Here is a 21512-nt window from a genome sequence, read left to right as displayed (position 1 = left end):
ACGCCATTCAAATTCAGAAAATGTCTCGTCTTAGGCGAGCACATTGTATGAATCAGGACAAGTTCCTCTACAAAAGTGGAAAAAATCTAATGTCTACGATGTAAGATGTGCCCAGGAGCAGCGTGGAAAGAGAAAAATTTCAGTGAATTTCAGACAGCCTCTACCACTCTAGCCTCTGAGGTCTCCCACTCTAGGCCGAACATTCCACGCAATACACACCCATTATAAACTCAGAAATTTCACATGATTGATCACGATGATTGACGAGTGATTGATCGAAAAGTATAAAAGATATCAAAAATCTGAATAGAATTTTTATAGAGGACAAATTTACCTACATTTTAAAGTTTAAATGAAGTCTCTAGGTGAAATTTTGCGGGAGGAGTTAGCTTTTGAAAATGCCCCTCAAAAGTGTCAGTTTTCTCGTTTTTTCGCAGTTTCCCATTCATTTCAATGGGACGAATTTCGCAGTTTTTCGCGAATAAATTCGCGAAAAATTCGTGGATTCCTTATAAAAGTAATAGCACACCGATCCCGATAAAGGCGCACGTTTTGATGTAATTTTTGTCGGTGTCGCCCCAAAATTGCGGGGCGAGTTTGAGACCGAAAAAAGGTACGGAAGATGAATAATAATATAGAAGAAACACGCAGAAGAACAATAGTGTCTCGTGGCTTCGCCACGAGACACGACTCCCCATATAGCTTAGAGCTATATGGGGAGTCGTGTCTCGTGCGTAGCCTCGAGTCACTAACTAGAAAATTCCCGCGGAAATTTTTGAAGTGCCGAGTGGGCTGTTGCCGGGGTTCTGTATTGAAAAAGCACACCTCAAATAGCCACAAATGTTAGCAATTAGCATGTCTTTACATGCAGTCAAGCATTAGCCGCTAATGTTAGCAATTAGCATGTCTTTACTACCATGAGCAGCTGGCACGCTGGATGCTCTTGGTAGTAAAGCATTAGCCACTAATGTTAGCAATTAGCATGTCTTTACTAAGTAGCATGTCTTTACTACCATGAGCAGCAGCTATAACAAAAAGCACAACTCAAATAGTCATTTAAGGCCTGGTTCCTACTGACAGGATGGGTGTGAGTTTGATGTCATGCAGGGTACAACAAACCAAACAGGATGAGGAGGATGCAGTAGGCCTGGCTGAGAGAGAGAGACACTGATAAGGGTCGTCCTTTATGCTTCGCCTTCTACAAACTGAAGGACAGGTACAGGCAGCAGACCCCTCCCAGCTCCACCTGAAAGCCAGCATCAAATAAGGAAGAGAGCGAGACGGATCGTCACACCCCCACCTTTAAGAGGGGTGTCCTCACTAGGATCCCCAGACAAAGAACAGCAAATCGTGATAATTGATCGTTAATCATAATAATTTTAACAATAAAACTCATTACTCCTGCCTGAGCAATAGTTTAACAGTTCACGGCACAGTCTTACAGTTAGAAAAACATCAATATTAAACTTAACACATCCAGGCTGTAACAAGGAATCAGCGATGAAGTGAAGACCTTCAAATTGTCCTGTGAGTCCAGCTCTTCGTCTCACGTTGGACGTCACTGCAGTCTGTCTGGATCAGCTGGAGGAATACTATACGCAGACAAATAGACCTGTCAAATAATGTTATGTAACATACTTAATATAACTCTTATGAGTGTTCAACAGCTCATTATTTATTTAATTAAAAACATCATATATTAAATTACTCCAATTATATATATATACTGTCATTAATGTTGTTGCAAGCCATAAATGTTTCCTACTTTATGTGGTGGAATAATATATTTTTCAGTTTGACACAGTTTAATTTAAAAATATCTTCCCTTTAAATTGTAAAACGTCAACATTATTACTGTGATAAGCTCCCGCGAGCAACGCGGCGAATTAGCCGGCGGCTAACCCCACTAGCCTCCGCATTAGCTCACGGCTAACCACCGCGGCTAATTCGTGTTTAACTCCCGCGGGTCTGCGGTTAAATCCCGGTTAGCTAGCGGTTAGCTAGCGGTTAGCTCGAGGCTAACTCCGCGGTTGAGTCCGCGGCGTTAAGGTAGCGGCTAGCTAGCTCCGTTAGCTCCGCTAGCTCGCTAACATACATGAGCTATGGTGGACGGCTAGTCGTTAGCGTCTGTTAGCAGTTTAGCTATTCACTGACCTAATAAGATGAAGGAAACGGGTCAGGGATGTTGTGTCAGGAGTTTCAGCAAAGCAGCCAGATATAATTTGTGTTTAAAATAAAGAAAAAAGGTCAAACATGACTGAGAAGTTGTCATTCAGTCAATGAGAAGAGCAATAGCTAAGAGGCCCAGCAGCTGTGTGAAAGCACCAAGGGAGACAGGGATGGTTTGGGGGGTTTTAATGTTTTGGCAGATCCTGTTTTCCACTGGGAGCTTAAATAGTGGCTAGCGCTGACGCGCTAGCTGCTCTGCTTTCTCTGTCTGTCATTTTACACACGCAGATTCAAATTAAGTGCTAAGAACTACTAAAATGGCTGCCTAATGTTAGCATTAGGTTAATGCATGTCTTTAATTTTTAGTGGCAAGAAATTAGTGGCTAGCTATTCGCTAACATGCTAATGGTGCCACTAATGCTACCACCAATTTCTACCACTAAAAATTAGCATTAGCCGCTAATGGTAACAATTAACATGACGCGCTAGCCACTAATTTTAACATTGGTTTAGTGTTAGCATGTCTTTTAAGCCACTAAAAATTAAATACATGCTAATTGCTAACATGCTAATTGCTAATATGCTATTCGCTAACATGCTAATGCTGCCACTAATGCTACCACCAATTTCTTGCCACTAAAAAGTAGCATTAGCCGCTAATGGTAACAATTAACATGACGCGCTAGCCACTAATTTTAACATTGGTTTAGTGTTAGCATGTCTTTTAAGCCACTAAAAATTAAATACATGCTAATTGCTAACATGCTAATTGCTAATATGCTATTCGCTAACATGCTAATGCTGCCACTAATGCTACCACCAATTTCTTGCCACTAAAAAGTAGCATTAGCCGCTAATGTTAGCAATTAACATGACGCGCTAGCCAATGACAGACAGACACCTGTCATTGTTCAACTTAGGTGCCAAAAGCCAAAATGGCTGCCCCACATACCAGTTACTTATGTCAGTTGGAAGTTTCCCGCCTCTTTCTGTGGAGACCCTCCTCTTCTGCTGCGTGTGAGCGTGTGTATGCCCGTTGGGGCCTTGTTGTCACGGTTACCAGTTTGAATTTCAGTTAGAAGATGGCTAGAGGGAGAGAAAATGCTGAAACAAACCTCCTCGAACAGGAAGGCCTTGTGGCCAAACCGTGTTTCCAATCATTGAACCGACTTCACTTTGGGCATCTTGAGTCTTTCCTGAACGTCTAGATATGCAGTTTGTGGGTAAAATGAAGAAATGTGAGCTATAAAGAGCGATTCAAAGAAAGGATTGCTTCTGCTTTGCTCCAGAAATTTAACATGGCAGTCTATGAAGCTGTGGATGGGTGTTGCTGGCGCATCTTTGCGTCTCACGCCAAAACTATAAGACTTTACAGCTTTAGCAGACGAATTTGAGCGAGAAGACAAATTTTCCTACGTTTCTATGTATAAATTATATCTGAGGTGTGAAATTTGTGGCCACGGGAGCAGTTTCTGTTTTATTTTTTGCCTATTTTCTTCTCTCCTCCTCACTCTACCTGCCACTCTAGCACCAACATTCCGCGCAATACACACCCATTATAAACCCTGAAATTTGAGTAAAAACCTACACAACTCTGAGGCTTCATAGTTTAAAAACGGTAAAAGTTGTCGATAAGTGAAGTGAATCGCTGAAGAGAAGGCAAGAGTACCTACGTTTTAAAATTTAAATGGAGTCTCTCGGTGAAAGTATGCCAGAGCAGTTCATTGTTGAAAATGTCTGTTGATTTTTTTTTTTTTTCGGGCTTCTCCATTCATTTCAATGGGAAATTTCTCGCGGTTTTTCGCGAATAAATTCGCGAAAAACTCGTCAATCCCTTATAAAAGTAATAGCACGGGATTCGGGATCAAAACACACGTTTTGATATATCATGTGTTGGGGTCCTCTCGCCGGTTCGGGCCGCATTAATCGGCGAAAAAGGGCGGAAAATGAATAAGTAAAAATAAAACTGCAAAGAAACACGCAGAAGATCAATAGTGGCCTCGTGCCTATGGCACGAGGCCACTCCTCCCATAGCTTGCTATGGGAGGAGTGGCCTCGTGTCATAGGCACTCGGCACTAATAAAACTGCAAAGAAACACGCAGAAGATCAATAGTGGCCTCGTGCCTATGGCACGAGGCCACTCCTCCCATAGCTTGCTATGGGAGGAGTGGCCTCGTGTCATAGGCACTCGGCACTAATAAAACTGCAAAGAAACACGCAGAAGATCAATAGTGGCCTCGTGCCTATGGCACGAGGCCACTCCTCCCATAGCTTGCTATGGGAGGAGTGGCCTCGTGTCATAGGCACTCGGCACTAACTAGAAAATTCCCGCAGGAAATTTTGAGAGTGCCGAGTGGGCTGTTGCCGGGGTTCTGTATTGAAAAAGCACACCTCAAATAGTAATTTTTAACATGTATATTTACACACATGAGCCACTAATTCTAGCATTAGCCACAAATGTTAGCAATTAGCATGTCTTTACATGCAGTCAAGCATTAGCCGCTAATGTTAGCAATTAGCATGATGCGCTAGCCACTAATTTTAGCATTGGCTTCGTGTGGTATAGCTTCACAATACCCTCAAATAGTAATTTTTAACATGTATATTTACACACATGAGCCACTAATTCTAGCATTAGCCACAAATGTTAGCAAATAGCATGTCTTTACATGCAGTCAAGCATTAGCCGCAAATGTTAGCAATTAGCATGTCTTTACTACCACGAGCGGCTAGCACGCTAGCTACTCATGGCAGTAAAGCGTTAACCACAAATGTTAGCAATTAGCATGTCTTTACTACCATGAGCAGCTAGCACGCTGGCTGCTCTTGGTAGTAAAGCATTAGCCACTAATGTTAGCAATTAGCATGTCTTTACTCCCATGAGCAGCAGCTATAACAAAAAGCACAACTCAAATAGTCATTTAAGGCCTGGTTCCTTCTGACTGGATGGGTGTGAGTTTGATGTCATGCAGGGTACAACAAACCAAACAGGATGAGGAGGATGCAGTAGGCCTGGCTGAGAGAGCGAGACACTGAGAAGGGTCGTCCTTTATGCCCTTCTACAAACTGAAGGGCAGGTACAGGCAGCAGAGCCCTCCCAGCTCCACCTGAAAGCCAGCATCAAATAAGGAAGAGAGTGGGAGGGATCGTCACACCCCCACCTTTAAGAGGGGCATCCTCACTAGGATCCCCAGACAAAGAACGAGCAAATCGTAACAATTGATCGTTAATCATAATAATTTCAACAATAAAACTCATTACTCCTACCTGAGCAATAGTTTAACAGTTTACGGCACAGTCTTACAGTTAGAAAAACATCAATATTAAACTTAACACATCCAGGCTGTAACAAGGAATCAGCGATGAAGTGAAGACCTTCAAATTGTCCTGTTAGTCCAGCTCTTTGTCTCATGTTGGACGTCACTGCAGTCTGTCTGGATCAGCTGGAGGAAAACTATATGCAGACAAATAGACATGTCAAATAATGTTATGTAACATACTGAATATAACTCTTATGAGTTATTTCATTAAAAACATCATATTATATTAAATTACTCCAATTATATATATATACTATCATTAATGTTGTTACAAGCCATAAACGTTTCCTACTTTATGTGATGGAATAATATATTTTTCAGTTTGACACAGTTTTAGTGGCTAACCCCACTAGCCTCCACGTTAGCTCGCGGCAAACTCCCGCGGGTCTGCGGTTAAATCCCGGTTAGCTCGCGGTTAAGTCCCGGTTAGCTCGCGGTTAAATCCCGGTTAGCTTGCCGTTAGCTCGAGGCTAGCTCGCGGTTAGCTCGAGGCTAACTCCGCGGTTTAGTCTCCCCATTGTAACAGTCTGAGAGTCCCTAATGTTTTGTCAGTCTGTGTCTGTAATGCTATAGTGGGAGGGGAGGTGGGGGGGTTGGAGTGGGGGGGTCATAGTGTCAGGTTCTGGCTCCCTACTATAGTCCTGTAATGGGTTTAGGGGGTCATAATGTTTTGGCAGTCTATTACTGTAATGCTTAAATGGAGTGTGGGGGGGGGGGTCATAGTGTCAGATTCTGCAGCCCAACTATAGTACTGTAATGGCTTAAGTGGTCATAATGTTTTGGCAGTCTGTGTCTGTAATGCTATAGTGGGAGGGGGGGTGGGGGGGGTTGGAGTGGGGGGGTCATAATGGCCAACTAAAATCAGAAAATATGAGCCAGCTCTTGTGCTAAACAAATGCAACAGTTACAATGTTACAATGCTACAACAATAGTGAATAAAAGTAAGAAAAAAACATTATAAAAGATGACGTTTCTTTACATATTTTGTAGCATTGTCTGTAGGTTTGCAAAGGGGGTCCCCGGCCAGAAGCTAATGCTGTTTGGGGGGCCTTGGCATGAAAAAGTTTGGGAACCCCTGGACTAAACCACAGACGAAGAAAACAAACTTTGCCGTTAAGATCCTCAGTGTGAATCAGTAGATTATCAGCCTATGTCTGCAGTTTAGAGTCACCACAACTTTACCATCATATTCATCTCAATAGTCAAATAAAATATTGAGGCTGACCTCAGAGTCTCCAGTTTATAGTCTGGACTCTCCACAAGATCACGAAGATGCTTCACATCTGAATCCTTCAGGAAGTTTCCACTCAGGTCCAGATGTTTCAGATGGGAGGGGTTGGACTTCAGAGCTGAGACCAGAGAATCACAGCTGATCTCTGACAACCAGCAGTTCTTTATTCTGAATAAAGAATAAAAGATGTAGATATTTTCTACAGATTCTGCTACAAACACTCATCTTGAACTAAAGGACATTTATAGACACTGGACAAACTTCTCTCCATCATAGACAACCCATCTCATCCACTACACCAGACTATAGAGGGACCGTGGAACTCATTCTCCAACAGATTGATCCAACTCCACTCACACAGTGAATGGTACAACTCACCTTCCTGTAACACATAACTCATGTTATTCATGTTAATGCACATTATTGCACCTTATTATTCCTACCTATGTATATAATATATATTTAATTGTGTCTCTATTCTTGTACATTTGTTCACATGGTAATTTTGTAGATTTTTTTTTACTTATGCTATTTCATTTTAATCTTATTTTATTTTATCTTTCTTTTAACTTGTGGTTCTCAAACGTATTTTCAATGTGCAACTATTTAACTATTTCCCTTGTGGATGATTCAAATCTAAGTCTAAGATTTATGGAGGAAAGTTCTGGATGAACATGAATTAGATTCAGTTGGTGATTAAACATATCAGATCTACAACAGTAACAGACAGTGAACTGACCTCAGAGTCTCCAGTCTACAGTCTGGACTCTCCAGAAAACCACACAGCTGCTTCACTCCTGAGTCCTTCAGACTGTTGATACCCAGGTCCAGATGTTTAAGTTGGGAGGGGTTGGACTTCAGAGCTGAGACCAGAGAATCACAGCTGATCTCTGACAAACTGCAGTAACTCAATCTGAATAAAGAATAAAATATGAATGAAATGTATTATGTGTTTCATCCTGACTCAGAGCAGCAGCCTTCTATCAGTCTGACTCAACAACATCAGTAACAGTCTGTGTATTTAGTTTTTATGTAGGGCTGAACGATTTGGGAAAATAATTGCAATTTTTTCTCCAATATTGCAATTGCGATTTAGTATGCAATTTTCTTATTTTATTTTTTATTTTATCCTATTTTTTCCCCCCAACAAAACATAATGAATGATTCAAATATGAACAACACAATATAAGATACATTTAGTGTAAAATGTTCTTTCCCAGAAGCTGGGCCTATTAGAATTAAATTAAAAGATGTATGACTTGAAATAAATGACATTTTTATTTAACTGCTCATTATAGAAACATCTGTGGCTTTGCCACTGTGCATTTAAAGGGGAACTACTGTTTTTTACAACCTGGACCTTATTTCTAGCATAAAATACCATCGTTTACTGATTAATATCACTTTGTTTCACTTGTTTCATTTGCACTTGTTGAGGAGATAATTAGATCAGTCTATATCCATATAGCGGGAGTGATCAGGGCATCGAAACGCAGCCTCTAAATAACATTATCTGCTGTGAAACCCGTTCATTTTGCTATTCCCCATTGAGTCTGGAATTACCTGTTATCATCATCACCCGGGGTCTGTACATTGACCTACAGACCCCGGGTGATGCCTTCTGACCTGGACGATGTCATGTCTGAGCGGCACCCACACGCGCTACAGTCGGCTTGTTTACCTGTAATTTGCTACTGCTATGGATCGTCCACAGCCCCAGAGTCAGACAAATATTCAGCCATGTTGCAAAAAACTAGCAGTAGCAAATTACACATAAACAAGCCGACCGGGTGTGCGTGCCGCACAAAGATGACATCGTCCAGGTCAGAAGACATCATCCGCATCGCACGTGTCACGAAGTGGTCACCTTGTAATCGCACAACTTGGGGGGAGAAATTGTGTTTTATCATATCGCAATATTGTCGCAAATGCAATTAATCGTTCAGCCCTATTTTTATGATCAGTGGAGAGGGGATTGGACTGTTGCACCAACGCAGCGCTTTATCAGGACCTGATGTTTTAAGATGGGAGGCCAGTTATAGTTTGGGGAATTTCAGTGATCTGTGAAATGTTCTGAGTAATAGTTGACGATGTATGATTATAATAAATGAGAAGACTCATCCTGGGTCTGTTAGTTTGGTGCAATAAACTCTTTGGAGTCAACATTGTTGTATGTTACTGAGAGAAGATTCTCCACCACAAGACATCATCATTGATTAAACCCAGTAACATGTAAAACCAATTGTAGCATCCCTTCACTGCTTCTCTCTGTGTTTAAAAACAGATATTAAAGTTTCAATGATAACTTTCAGTCTGGTATGATGTTGGTCCCTGATTGTATCTCTGACATGTTAACCCTCCTCCAGTAGAGCTCTGTTACTAATTCCTGGGTCGAGGCTAAAAACCAGAGGAGACTGAGCCTTTGTAGTCAGAGACCCTCGACTGAACATTTATCAACTAAAGAACATTTGACACATCAGTCAATGATTTCGACTGAATAAATAAAAAAACCTACAACAGCTCCAGTCAGTGAACTGACCTCAGAGTCTCCAGTCTACAGTTTGGACTCTCCAGTCCAGCAGACAGATGCTTCACTAATGAATTCTTCAGGAAATTATCACTCATGTCCAGCTCTGTCAGATAGGAAGGGTTGGACTTCAGAGCTGAGGCCACAACTTCACAGTGAGTCTCTGAGAGTCCACATCCAGTAAATCTGTGATTAGAAAACATATAAATCTGTTGTAAAATAAGATCATTTACATTCTAGATCCAGACTGAATAAGTATGAAATAGAGTGAGGTGATCATCTGATGAACATCTGATTGATTCTGTTAATGATCAGGACTCACCGAGCCTTTCTGCAGTTCCTCACAGCTGGGATCAGTCTCTGTCGTCCCTCCTCTGATGTGTTGTACTTCTTCAGATCCAACTCATCCAGAACCTCCTCTGACATCTGCAGCATGTAGGCCAGAGCTGAGCAGTGGATCAGAGAGAGTTTCTTCTTTGATCTGTTCTTTGACTTCAGGAACCCTTGGATCTCCTGATGAACTGAGAGGTCGTTCATCTCCATCAGACAGTGGAAAAGGTTGATGCTTCTGTCAGGAGACATTTTACTATTCCTCATCTTCTTCAGCTTGTTAATGGCTCCCTGAATGATTTCTGGACTGTTTCCTGTCTGACCCAGCAGACCTCCTAAAAGTCTCTGGTTGGACTCCAGAGAGAGGCCGTGAAGGAAGCGAACTAACAGGTCCAGGTGACCATTTTTACTGAGCAGGGATTTCTTCATGGTTCTATACAGGAAATTATCCAGAGACTTAGTGGAGACGCGATGATCTTTCTCCAGGAAGTCCTTCAGCACCTTTGTCTCCTTGTTAGTGTAACAGTGGAACATGTAGACTGCAGCCAGAAACTCCTGAACGCTCAGATGAACAAAGCAGTAGACTGATTTCTGGAAGATCACACTCTCTCTTTTGAAGATGTCTGTACAAACTCCTGAGTACACTGAGGCCTCTGTCACATCAAGACCACAGAGCTCCAGGTCTTCTTGGTAGAACATGATGTTTCCTTTCTCCAGATGTTCAAACGCCAGCCTCCCCAGCTTCAGAAGAACTTCCCTGTCAGCCTCCATCAGCTCCTGTGGACTCGTCTCATGTCCCTCACGGTACTTGTTCTTCTTCCTCTTTGTCTGAACCATCAAAAAGTGTGAGTACATGTCAGTCAGGGTCTTGGGCAGCTCTCCTCTCTGCTCTGTAGTCAACATGTGCTCCAGAACTGTAGCAGTGATCCAGCAGAAGACTGGGACTCCACACAGGATGTGGAGGCTCCTGGATGTCTTGATGTGGGAGATGATTCTGCTGGACAGCTCTTCATCACTGAACCTCCTCCTGAAGTACTCCTCCTTCTGGGCGTCAGTGAAGCCTCGTACTTCTGTTACCCTGTCAACACATGTAGGAGGGATCTGATTGGCTGCTGCAGGTCGGGAAGTGATCCAGACCAGATCCGAGGGAAGCAGTTCCCCCTTGATGAGGTTTGTCAGCAGCACGTTGACTGATGCCTTCTGTGTGACATCAGACACAACCTCACTGTTGTTGAAGTCCAATGAAAGTCTGCTTTCATCCAGGCCATCAAACATGAACAAAAGTTTACAGACAGACAGCTTCTCTGCTGTGACCTTCTGTAATGTTGGATGGAAAACATGGAGCAGCCTGAGAAGACTGTACTGCTCATCTTTGATCAAGTTCAGCTCCCTGAACGAAAGCACAATCACCACACTGACATCTTGGTTTTCCAAACCCTCTGCCCAGTCCAGAGTGAACTTCTGCACTGAGAAGGTTTTTCCAACACCAGCGACGCCGTTGGTCAGAACCACTCTGATGTGTCTCTGTTGGTCAGGTAAGGCTTTAAAGATGTCGTGGCACTTGATTGGAGTGTCATGGAGGGCCTTCATCTTGGAAGCTGTCTCAAGCTGCTTCACCTCATGTTGGGTATTAACCTCTTCACTCTGTCCCTCTGTGATGTAGAGCTCAGTGTAGATCCTGTTGAGGAGGGTTCCACTTCCTGTTACATCACTTCCTTCAGTCACAAGTTCACATCTCCTCCTCAGACTGATCTTATGTTCATGTAAAACCTCCTGCAGACCAACATCAGCTGGAAAAAAGAACAAAGGTGAGACAGAAAGAAAACAGTCATCCCTGTTTGAAGCCACAAAGAACAGAAAACTGACTTTAAATATTTTGTAAAGAGTTTTTTCTTCTCATAATAACTCATTTTTAGAGGGAACATTAGAAATGCTCTTTGTTCTATCAGTCTCTGAGGGGGCGTGTCAGTGTTTGATTGACAGCAGAGGCAGCTCGTCTGCAGCTCTTCATCTAACAGCTCACTGTGGTTGTTCCTTCCTCTCTGTAATATTTAAGACTGATCCACTAATAAAATGATGAGCAATATGTTCATCTCGTTTTTAACTGCACTAACAACAAAATACTACTAATCAGGTGACAAACATTTCCTCTGGCTGTTTCACAATAAAAGCCTCATAGTGGCTGGTCACAACAGGAACAGATTAATTTATATCAGCAATAATTAACAAAGCTCAGTTATGAGTAACATAAGGCTGGTATGTGAAGTGCAGGGAAAGAAAAGAGAATAAATAAAACTGTACGAAACTTATTTTATCAAGAGTCCATCAGCAGACAGATGTACAGTCTTACTTGTTCTGGATCTTTTTCCACACTGGGGACAGGAGGAGTCTCCTGATGAAGCAGACTGGTCCCAGTATGAGGTGATGCACTGTCTGCAGAACCTGTGTCCACAGCTGCTAGAGAATGGATCTTTCAGGACGTCCTGACACAAAGCACAGCTGGACAGCTGCTCCTCCACAGAAACATGACTCCTCTTCCTCTCTCTGTCAACACATTTCTTCATCACTAAAATCATTTGCAGACTGTCAACATTTGACATCACTGTCCAGAAGCTCAGACGCTCAGAAATACCATGAGTACTTCCTGCTTCTAAAACCCAGACTACGATCTTACCCACCTGCACTAAAACATCTGCATCATGACTAGAAATCTTTCAGCAGAACATTTCTGCTTCATCCTAAAATCATCATCTTCCATCAGGTCAGTTTACAGTAGAAACAGTCTCTTACTTTGTGTCTGAGGGTCCAAGTTCTTCACTGAAGCCTGAATCATTGGACCAGTCACTCTTCATAGACAGACAGCTGGATACTGTAGACTCTGCTCTCTGTCTGTGGTACTGACCTCTGCAGAAACAAATATGTTTTATTCTCATCAATCACTGATAAACTCTGAGATAAAGTCATTTCAGTAGCAGTAAACACACAAACTACAGCTGCTGCAGATAATGAGATGGTTTCATGTTTGTAACAGTCCTCTGAGATTAGATTACAGCTTTTCTAGGTGACTGACAGCTGTCAGAGAAGCTGAGAGGAGGACAGGACTCATTATCTATGTTTGAGTCACAAAAACCTTTTCAGAGTACTTTAGCAAAAATGAATCAACCATCAGAGACAGAAAATAAACTGTAACGGACAGAAGTGATTAAAATGAGTCATTATGAACAAGTTAGTAGTAGTTCTCTTACTTTGTGTCTGAGGGTCCAGGTTCTTCTCTGAAGTCTAGAGTTTTCCCTTTGGACCAGTCACTCTTCATAGACAGACAGCTGACTCTGTCCTCCTTTTCCTCCATCTTCTGGACTTCAGAAGGTAAACCAGAATCACTCAGTGAGTTTACATCAACTTCAGTTACAGTACTCCAGTTTGATCAGAGACTGATGAGAACTGCAGTTGTTATTAAAGATTTTCCTGTCAAGTTAAATAAACACTTGTTTATGTTAGAACATGGTCAGAATCCCATTCGTGACGATATTTCATTTATTAGCAGTCACAGAGTGCAGACCATTCCCATGATCAATAAACAATAACTCTGCACTATTGTATATAGTCACTGTACAAAACCCTGGTTTGGTGTATTTGTCTTATCCTATATTTTATGTGTACAGATTGACATTTATTTTTATTTTTTTTCCCCACTTATTTAAGTTGTTTCTGTACAAGAGAGCAAAGTTGCCAAAGTCAACTTCCTTGTATGTGTACATTAAAGCTGATTCTGATTTGATTCTGAAAACCACAGGAACGTTTTTAAGCTTTAAAAGGTAACAATTAACTGTGACAGACTTTTAGAACAGAGTTAGCTTAAAAAAGCTGTGTCAGTAGCCGTTAGCTTAGGAGAAAAGTACTCGATAATTTAGCTTCAAAACGAAGGAAGAGAAGAGTAAAATGATTCTATAATTTATATTAATCATTCAGTTCAGTGAAACTTTAACAAAGCAACAGAAAAGTCCAACAAACTAAAGAAGGAAAACCGTTAGCATTAGCATCAATGTTCAATCTGCAGTCTTCAAAGTGACAGTTGATGCAGTTAGCTAACTTATTTAAAAAATGAACTCAAAACTACGGTGGCCCTGAAGGTAAAAACACAACGACATTTCAAATTACGTAAAGGGTAGAGCAGTGCAGGTAGAGAGGAGTGCCATAGAGAGAGATCTCTATGGCACTGGGGTAGAGATCATAGAGAGCCGAAGTCCCGCCCCTCTACTTCCGGGTCATGGGACCTATCTTTCGAAAAAATATGAACGGCAGTCTATGGAGAGATCATAATTATTTTTTGGTCCCGTTTGAATTGTGGCATGAATTTCACATATGATGTGTGTGAATTTAAAAGATAAATTTTCACGTCAAGAGATAAATTATTTGACGTAAATAAGCTGAACAACATTAGGTTTTGTATGAGATCGCTTAGTGAACTACATCTCTCGTCTCGAACAATGTACGTCACTGGAGAACTATGGCTGTCTCCTTGTTGAGCTTTACCGTCTTCTTCCAGGACGAAGGCAGAAGCATCAAACGAGGTGAAAATCATTATAAATCAGGTCATGTCGAGAGCTGTAGTTACACGAAGGGAGTTTTGGTCGGTTCTGTACGCACCAGCATGCGGGTAAGCGGTAAGCGACTTGGACTTGTAGTTCGTTTAATTACGTATTTTCCATAGCGTTTTACTTAACTATCTTGCGACAAACTGTGACATTCTTGACATGTAAAATCATTTTTTATTCTGAAAAACAACATATGTATAATCCAAGGCACAAGTCGATCAGGACCAGAAAATAATTTATCTTTCGCCATAGACTGCCGTTCATATTTTTTCGAAAGATAGGTCCCATAGCCCGGAAGTAGAAGGGGCGGGACTTCGGCTCGGGACTTCGGTCGCGGCGGATATATGTATATGTACATGTATAGCCTATATATATACACACGTATATATGTCTATGGCAGAGATAACACTTCTTGTTTCTGATTGGACAGAACCCGACAGTCTAACGTCATTTCCTGTTTCTACCCGGCTGTGTCAGTGCCATACAGTCAATGGTCCGTGCACGAGTTTTAAACTACGTTAGAAAGAATGGAGGACGAGATGACATTAATGAATATTTTGAAAGAGGACAAACATATGGTGTCATTCTTAATATGCTTTCAACCCATCATGACATTAACATGTTCCTCAGAACCCTGAAAGCACGGTTGAAGGAGTTAGGACTGAGGAGACGGGGCAACTACGTCCTCATCGCGTCCCCTCGGCCTCTTTAAATAGTAGGCGCGTTCGACTTCATGCAGATCTGTGCAGATCTGACTTGACGTGATGCATGCTGGGTTGAACAAGTTCATTTTAACCAATCATATTCGAGGTCTATAGCATGAACAACCCAGCATGCATCACGTCAAGTCAGATCTGACTTGACGTGATGCATGCTGGGTTGAACAAGTTCATTTTAACCAATCATATTCGAGGTCTATAGCATGAACAACCCAGCATGCATCACGTCAAGTCAGATCTGCATGAAGTCGAACACGCCTAATGCCAACGTCTTTCTGCAAGACATGCAGACATCTGGCAGTGACTCAAACTTCTTTCCACAATGTGGACAGTACATGTTGTCTGCTTTCAAAGTGCATCACAGTGTCTACACTCGTAGCTGACCAATCACAAAGCCTCATTTCTTAAAACAACAAGTCACATCAGCTTATATTTTAGAACTGGTTCTGTCCAATCGGAAAAAAGAAGTAATCGTTGTCGTTGTGTTTTGACCCTAAGGGCCACCGTACAAAATACTTAGAAACAGGAGAAATCATTAAAGTCATTCACCTCTAACACAATAATTTAATTTAACACAAACACAGAGAATTATCGTTTCTGTTCCATCTTCCGTTACTATCATCAGAGCCCGTCTACGGAGAGCCTTCCCACTCTCTATTAAGTCCCATTGTAACGAATTTTGGTTGCAGTTCCACCAGATTTCCACTGGGGGCGATCGCCATGAGTGCAACATGAATGGGACTCTATGGAGCTAAACGGCTAAATGTGTCTCTTTCACCCGATTGTCGTTGAGAAATCTCAGATTTGATTGTAGGTTTTGCAAGTTCAACATGGGTTATAGGTCAAAAGTTGAATGAACGAGAACTTATGTCCTTTCGTTTTCTTACAGGTTGAGTTGTTGTTGCCCATAACACGCTAGCATTGTGCTAATGAACGCTGATTGGTCAGTGAAGGACTGATTACGACCAGATCCCGCTTGACGGCATCGTGGCATCCGAAGCGGGACCAGAATGTTAAGACGGACTTTTTCGCCCAAGTTTTTTTTTTTTCGGCCCGGTCTTTTAAAACAACGAAACAGAAACTCTTCTAGCACGATTATTTACCCGTGTCAGCTGTGTTGTCCGTGCCTCGAGAGAAAAGAAAGTGCAGAGCGCGAAAGCACCAAAGCAGTGACTGAAGGATTGCCGTAAAGCAGTATCTGGTCGTACGATGTGTATGACGTCATTGACATTTTAAAATACTTTTTAAAGCAAAATAAGTGACTCTAAAAAATCTAACACCCAGCAGTGTGTCATTTCTTTGCATCTCCTTTCAAATTCAATATTCAAATTACTGCACAAAAAATTATATCCTGAGAAAAGTGGATTTTGAGGGGTACTGCTCCATAGACCGCCATTCATTCTGCACTCGTCCTGAGAGCGCCCTCATATGGAATCAGAGTGGAACTGCAACAGTTCAGAACCCGGAAGTTCAGTGAGAGTGGAACTTCTCCCCATATTAGACGTTCTCTGCTATCATTAACGGTTATCACATCCGGATACGTTCCTTTCAAAATAAACTTCACAGGAAATAATAAATACACTTCACAAGAAATACAAAATAAAAGCAGTAGAAGAAATACACGGAAGAACACAAACACGTATTCAGTAATAATATAATATTCAGGGCTCTCAAGTCTCACACGCATTTCAGTAAGTTCACATTTCTCACGCTGAGAAGTGATAAAACTCGCCGCACATTAGTAACATAGACTGTAAAAGAGATTAATAATCTATGAATGGATGAGGCGAAGGCAGACTCCTCTGCTTGAGTCACCGGCCTATCAGCCAATCAGAAAATACACGTTTACACGTCTGAGAGCCGGACAGCCAATAGCTACTTTCCTTATTGAGGAGTTGGCAACACTGGCTGGAAGTGAAAGCCCGCGAATATTTAATTTTTTTACAGTAGCTGCAGTCGATGAACTACGCAGGATATTCACTTTATAGATCTTATTTCCCTTATTAAAACAGCTTTGGACAGTTATGGTTAGATGGGGCTATTTAAGAAGGTTTCAATTAGATGAGTTACCGTCATGTAAATGTACACACACGTATGCTGTCTGCATGTTCAGGTTGAACCTTCTAGAAACACAGGAGACAATGACTCGTGCTTCAAGGAGCCCGTTATGGCCAAATGTCTTTTTTCTAGCTGATTAATCACAAGTGTGTGTCAATGGTTGAATTAAACTGAAGAAGAAGAGGAATATTAACACTCACCCTGCTTCAGTCTTCAGTTTTCCTCCTTCTACTCTGAGTCTGAACAGACTGACTGAACACTTTCACTTTCACTGCTCCTCCTCCTATGTTTACTTTAAGTCACGTGTGTGTGGTCTCCTAAGCAACTGGAGTAAAGAGGTGGTCCACTGGTCCATAACCTTCATGTGACATTTACAGGGCTCTCAAGTTTTGAACTTAGCTTGGAGTGAGATATTTCTTTTTTAACTAGAAACTAGAAAAAAAAATAGAAAAAAGACATTTGGCCATAAGGAGCTCCTTGAACAGCACTAGTCATTGTCTCCTGTGTTACTAGGAGGTTCAACCTGAACATGCAGACATACGTGTGTACATTTACATGACGGTAACTCATTTAATTTAAACCTTCTTAAATAGCCCCATCTAACCATAGCCGTCCAAAGCTGTTTTAATGAGGGAAAATGATCCATAAAGCAAATATCTTGTGTAGTTCCTCGACTTTAATGAGCAGCTATTGCAGAGAAAAATTAAGTGCTGAAGTGATTACGTGCTCATGGGCTTCCACTTCCAGCTCTTCTTTGACGTGTGCACCAGGTGTGCATGCAATCGCAGTAACGAGAACTACTATTTTCTGATTGGCTGAGAAGTCGCTGATTCAAGCATGGGAGTCTGCTTTCGCCTCATCTATTCATAGATTACTAATCTCCTTTTTAAACAGTCTATGTTAATGACGTGCGGCGAATTTTAACACTTCTCAGCGTGAGAAATGTCATGTGTGGCGTGTGAGTGTGTGAACTTATCGAAATGTGTGTGTCTTTAGAGCCCTGCATTGAAGAGGCCGGTCAACCTGGTCCACAGCCTTCATCTGAACATTCACTAATACATAACATCTGTCAATTAGAATAATCTTTATTTATTTAGCACTTTACAAATTTACTAAGAGCTTCACAGAAACATAGAAATCTGCAATTTTAAAAACAGAAGTTAAAAACTTGGAAAATCTCTCTGATGAAAACAGAGGTTTAAAGGAGATCACAGCTGACCCGATTTCCTCAAGCAGATCGTTCTGCAGCCCTGGTGCCCCTGACTGTGAACACCCTGACCCCTTTTGATTTCTGCCGGGCCTCTGGCCACCAAGAACTTTAAAATTAATCAGTATAAGCTTCAAATGGTTTCTAAAACGTACTGGGAGCCAGTGGACAACATAGACTCTAAAGCTCCTCTGTGAAGCTGTCCTGTAAATTAAAATAAAATAAGTGCATGAAAAAAACAAAACACCAGTGAGTCTAGAGGAGGAACGTGGCTCTGATCTGACTCTGGATCCAAACTGAAACAAGATGGCGACGCCTGTATCCCAGGCATACAGGCCTCAGTTTGACCAGATTTTATTTTTATTTTTTTAAAGTCTATGGTGGAGGTTCTGATTCTGGTTCTGGTTAAAAGTCTGGAAGCTGCATGTTCCCAAATAACACCCGTCACAGTTTTCCAAACAGAGTCTACTAACGACATCCTGACGCCACAGAGTTAATTCTGAGTTTGGTTCAGAGTGTACAGCGGCTCCAGTCCTCATTTAAAGGATCTGAAAGTGAACGAACGACTGGAGAGACTGATTAGCATCTGAGCAGAAACAAACTCTTCTTCTTCTCCATTTCCTCTGAACAGAACGAGCTCTTAACTCTTTTAAGTGTTTGTATTTTTTCCTTTGTTTTTTGTATCTGGTGCCATGAGGAAAATATTTGATGATTTTTAGCTCTTGCAGTTTTTTTTTTTATTTACTATAATTTGTGTTGACCGTTGCTGTTTTAAAGAGCCATGTCACATATTCCTCCTTCAGTCCTCTTTCATTTCCAGCTTTGTTTGTGCGGACGACGACGTCGAGCGCTCCGTACTTCCACGAGGTCTGGACGTTGAACGATAAGCTCTGTTACCATAGGAACGGGTTTGTGAATGAATGAATGTCCTGTATACTGTAAATAAATAAATAAACATTTCAAAACGGCGACAAGTTGCAGCTTCTGTTTGTGATCAGACGACAGAATGAAACATCTGGAGCAAGAGGTCAGAGGTCATTTAAGAGTCACCCAACAAAATCTACAGGTGTCTGACGTGAAATGATCTCAGCCTGAATAAGATATGATGATTATTATTGGATTTTATTATAATCTTGTTCTGCATTTGAGGTTAATTTGCTGCTTTGTGTTAATTCAGAATTATTAGTGAACAAATTAAACCTGATACAATGACAAATCAGCTTTAACCTCTAGTTACCACTAGATGGCAGCAACATATTAGAGGCCGTGAGGAAGAGAGTTTAAAACAGTTCTTCTCAAAAAAAAAAACAAAAAAAACAATAACGGGCTGGTTTATTATTTATTTCAAACAGAATCACTGTCGTAAACTTCCTCAAACTCAACAGTAGTAAAACTGAAATTCTTCTCATTGGCACCAAAACCATCCTATCCAATATAAATAACTTCTCTATTAAAATTGACAATTCCCCAGTCTCCCCCTCCCCCCAGGTTAAGAGTCTGGGTGTCATCCTTGACACCACACTTTCTTTCCATTCTCATATTAACAACATCACCCGTTCAGCCTATTTTCACCTACGCAATATCTCCCGTCTCCGTCCATCCCTCTCACCTGAAAATACTGCCACTCTTGTCCATAGCCTGGTCACGTCCCGTCTGGACTATTGCAACTCCCTCTTATTTGGTTTACCTGACAAATCTATCCATAAGCTACAACTGGTTCAAAACTACGCCGCACGTATCGTCACTAGAACCCCCTCCATAAGTCACATAACACCGGTCCTGCATCAACTCCACTGGCTTCCTGTCAAATTCCCTATCAACTACAAATCCTACTTCTCACCTTCAAGGCATTAAACAACCTCGCCCCTCAGTACCTCACTAACCTGCTCCAAATAAACATTCCTGCCCGCACTCTTAGGTCATCTTCATCACAACAACTCACCATCCCACCTGCTCGCTTGACCACCATGGGGTTCAGAGCCTTCTCCCATTCAGCCCCCTGCCTCTGGAACACCCTCCCAGAACACTTAAAAAATTCAGACTCAGTCACCACCTTCAAATCTCAGCTCAAAACTTATTTATTCAGGCAGGCCTACTCCATTCCATAGTCTCACTTCTATCTCCCATTCTATCTGTAATTTTTATGTAAATATATGTTCTATATTATGCTTGTGTGTACTTTAATTGTGTTTATTTTGTGTATTTGAACTGTGTTTTATTTTAAACAATTTTGTACGGTGACCTTGAGTGTCGTGAAAGGCGCCTATAAATAAAATGTATTATTATTATTATAAAAATCTGTCAAAGCAAACTTAACATTTTTCATCTCGCTATAGGATGTAAAACGCTCAACATGTGAAAGGTTGTAGGAGTCATCACTAATGTTGGATTGTGTTGTGCATCCTTAAAATATGCTCCAGCCCCCCCATGACCCTCTAGAGGAACAAGCGGTTACAGAAGATGAATGAATGAATATGTGTTCTGGTTTGCATGTACTTAATTTTGGAGCAGTCCACTCCTGGTGAATGTTTTGCTCTAATGATATAGACATAGTAGCATCATCATCACAGAGGAACAGGAGGAATCAGTCAACATAGTGAGGTAAAAAATGTATTTAAATACTGTATAAAATATCAGAGATATATAAGTTTTGAAATATCTGCTGTCACACAGGAAATGTGTTGTAACTGCAAACAGTAAACTGTGTCTGAATTCATGTCAGGAAAGCATTGTTTTGTTCTAACAGCACACTAGACTGGGAAGAAACACTCTGCTGCAGAGAGGCATCACATCTGACCCAACAGGTGATCTCTCAGGTTATTTGTCCCTGACTCAGTATATTCTCAGGTCGTCCTTAGACACCATGGACCCTTGGAAATTATATTTCTGGTGGCCTAGTTTGGATGTTGACACCAGTCAAGTGTCTGTGGTGAGTTCACAGACTGTAAAACCATCAGCTAGCTAAAACAATTCATCCCCCATACAGTTGTCATGAATAGTGAAATAAACTACCGAGACTAAAACCGTTGTTTGTACCAGGCTGTAAACATGTTTAATATCAATGTAAAGTTGGGCTTTTTAACATGGAGGTCTATTGGGATTAGCGCTCTTTGGAGCCTCTAGCGGCCACTAGATAAAGATAAAGAGATAAAGAGCCTTTATTTGTCATTATATTATACAAGTATCATATAACGAGATTGCATGGTCAGACATGGAGGGTTGGTCCTGAGCCGCTGCACTCGCGCGTGCCGCCACTGTGGCCCAACCTGACCGGTGCCTAACACCTAGCATGTTTTGATGATGGGAGGAAACCGGAGTGCCCGGAGAAAACCCACGCAGACACGGGGAGAACATG

At 41.5% G+C, this 21512-nt stretch overlaps 1 protein-coding gene across 1 annotated transcript; it reads right to left on the bottom strand.

The window, feature by feature from the left end:
• Positions 1-6631: 6631 nt before the first annotated feature.
• Positions 6632-12947, bottom strand: LOC311503148 (NLR family CARD domain-containing protein 3-like). Its single transcript, XM_084565700.1, has 6 exons — positions 12369-12947; positions 11929-12122; positions 9571-11368; positions 9261-9434; positions 7461-7634; positions 6632-6889 (listed from the first exon to the last, which is right to left on the bottom strand). The coding sequence occupies exons 1-6, from the start codon at positions 12509-12511 to the stop codon at positions 6658-6660; spliced, it is 2715 nt and encodes a 904-aa protein (XP_084421826.1). The 5' UTR covers positions 12512-12947; the 3' UTR covers positions 6632-6657.
• Between the last annotated feature and the right edge of the window lie 8565 nt (positions 12948-21512).

The sequence above is a fragment of the Chelon labrosus genome (genome assembly GCF_963514085.1).
Source record: "Chelon labrosus genome assembly, chromosome: 18".
Lineage (NCBI taxonomy): Eukaryota > Metazoa > Chordata > Actinopteri > Mugiliformes > Mugilidae > Chelon > Chelon labrosus.
This window is presented reverse-complemented; position numbering and strand designations above follow the sequence as displayed.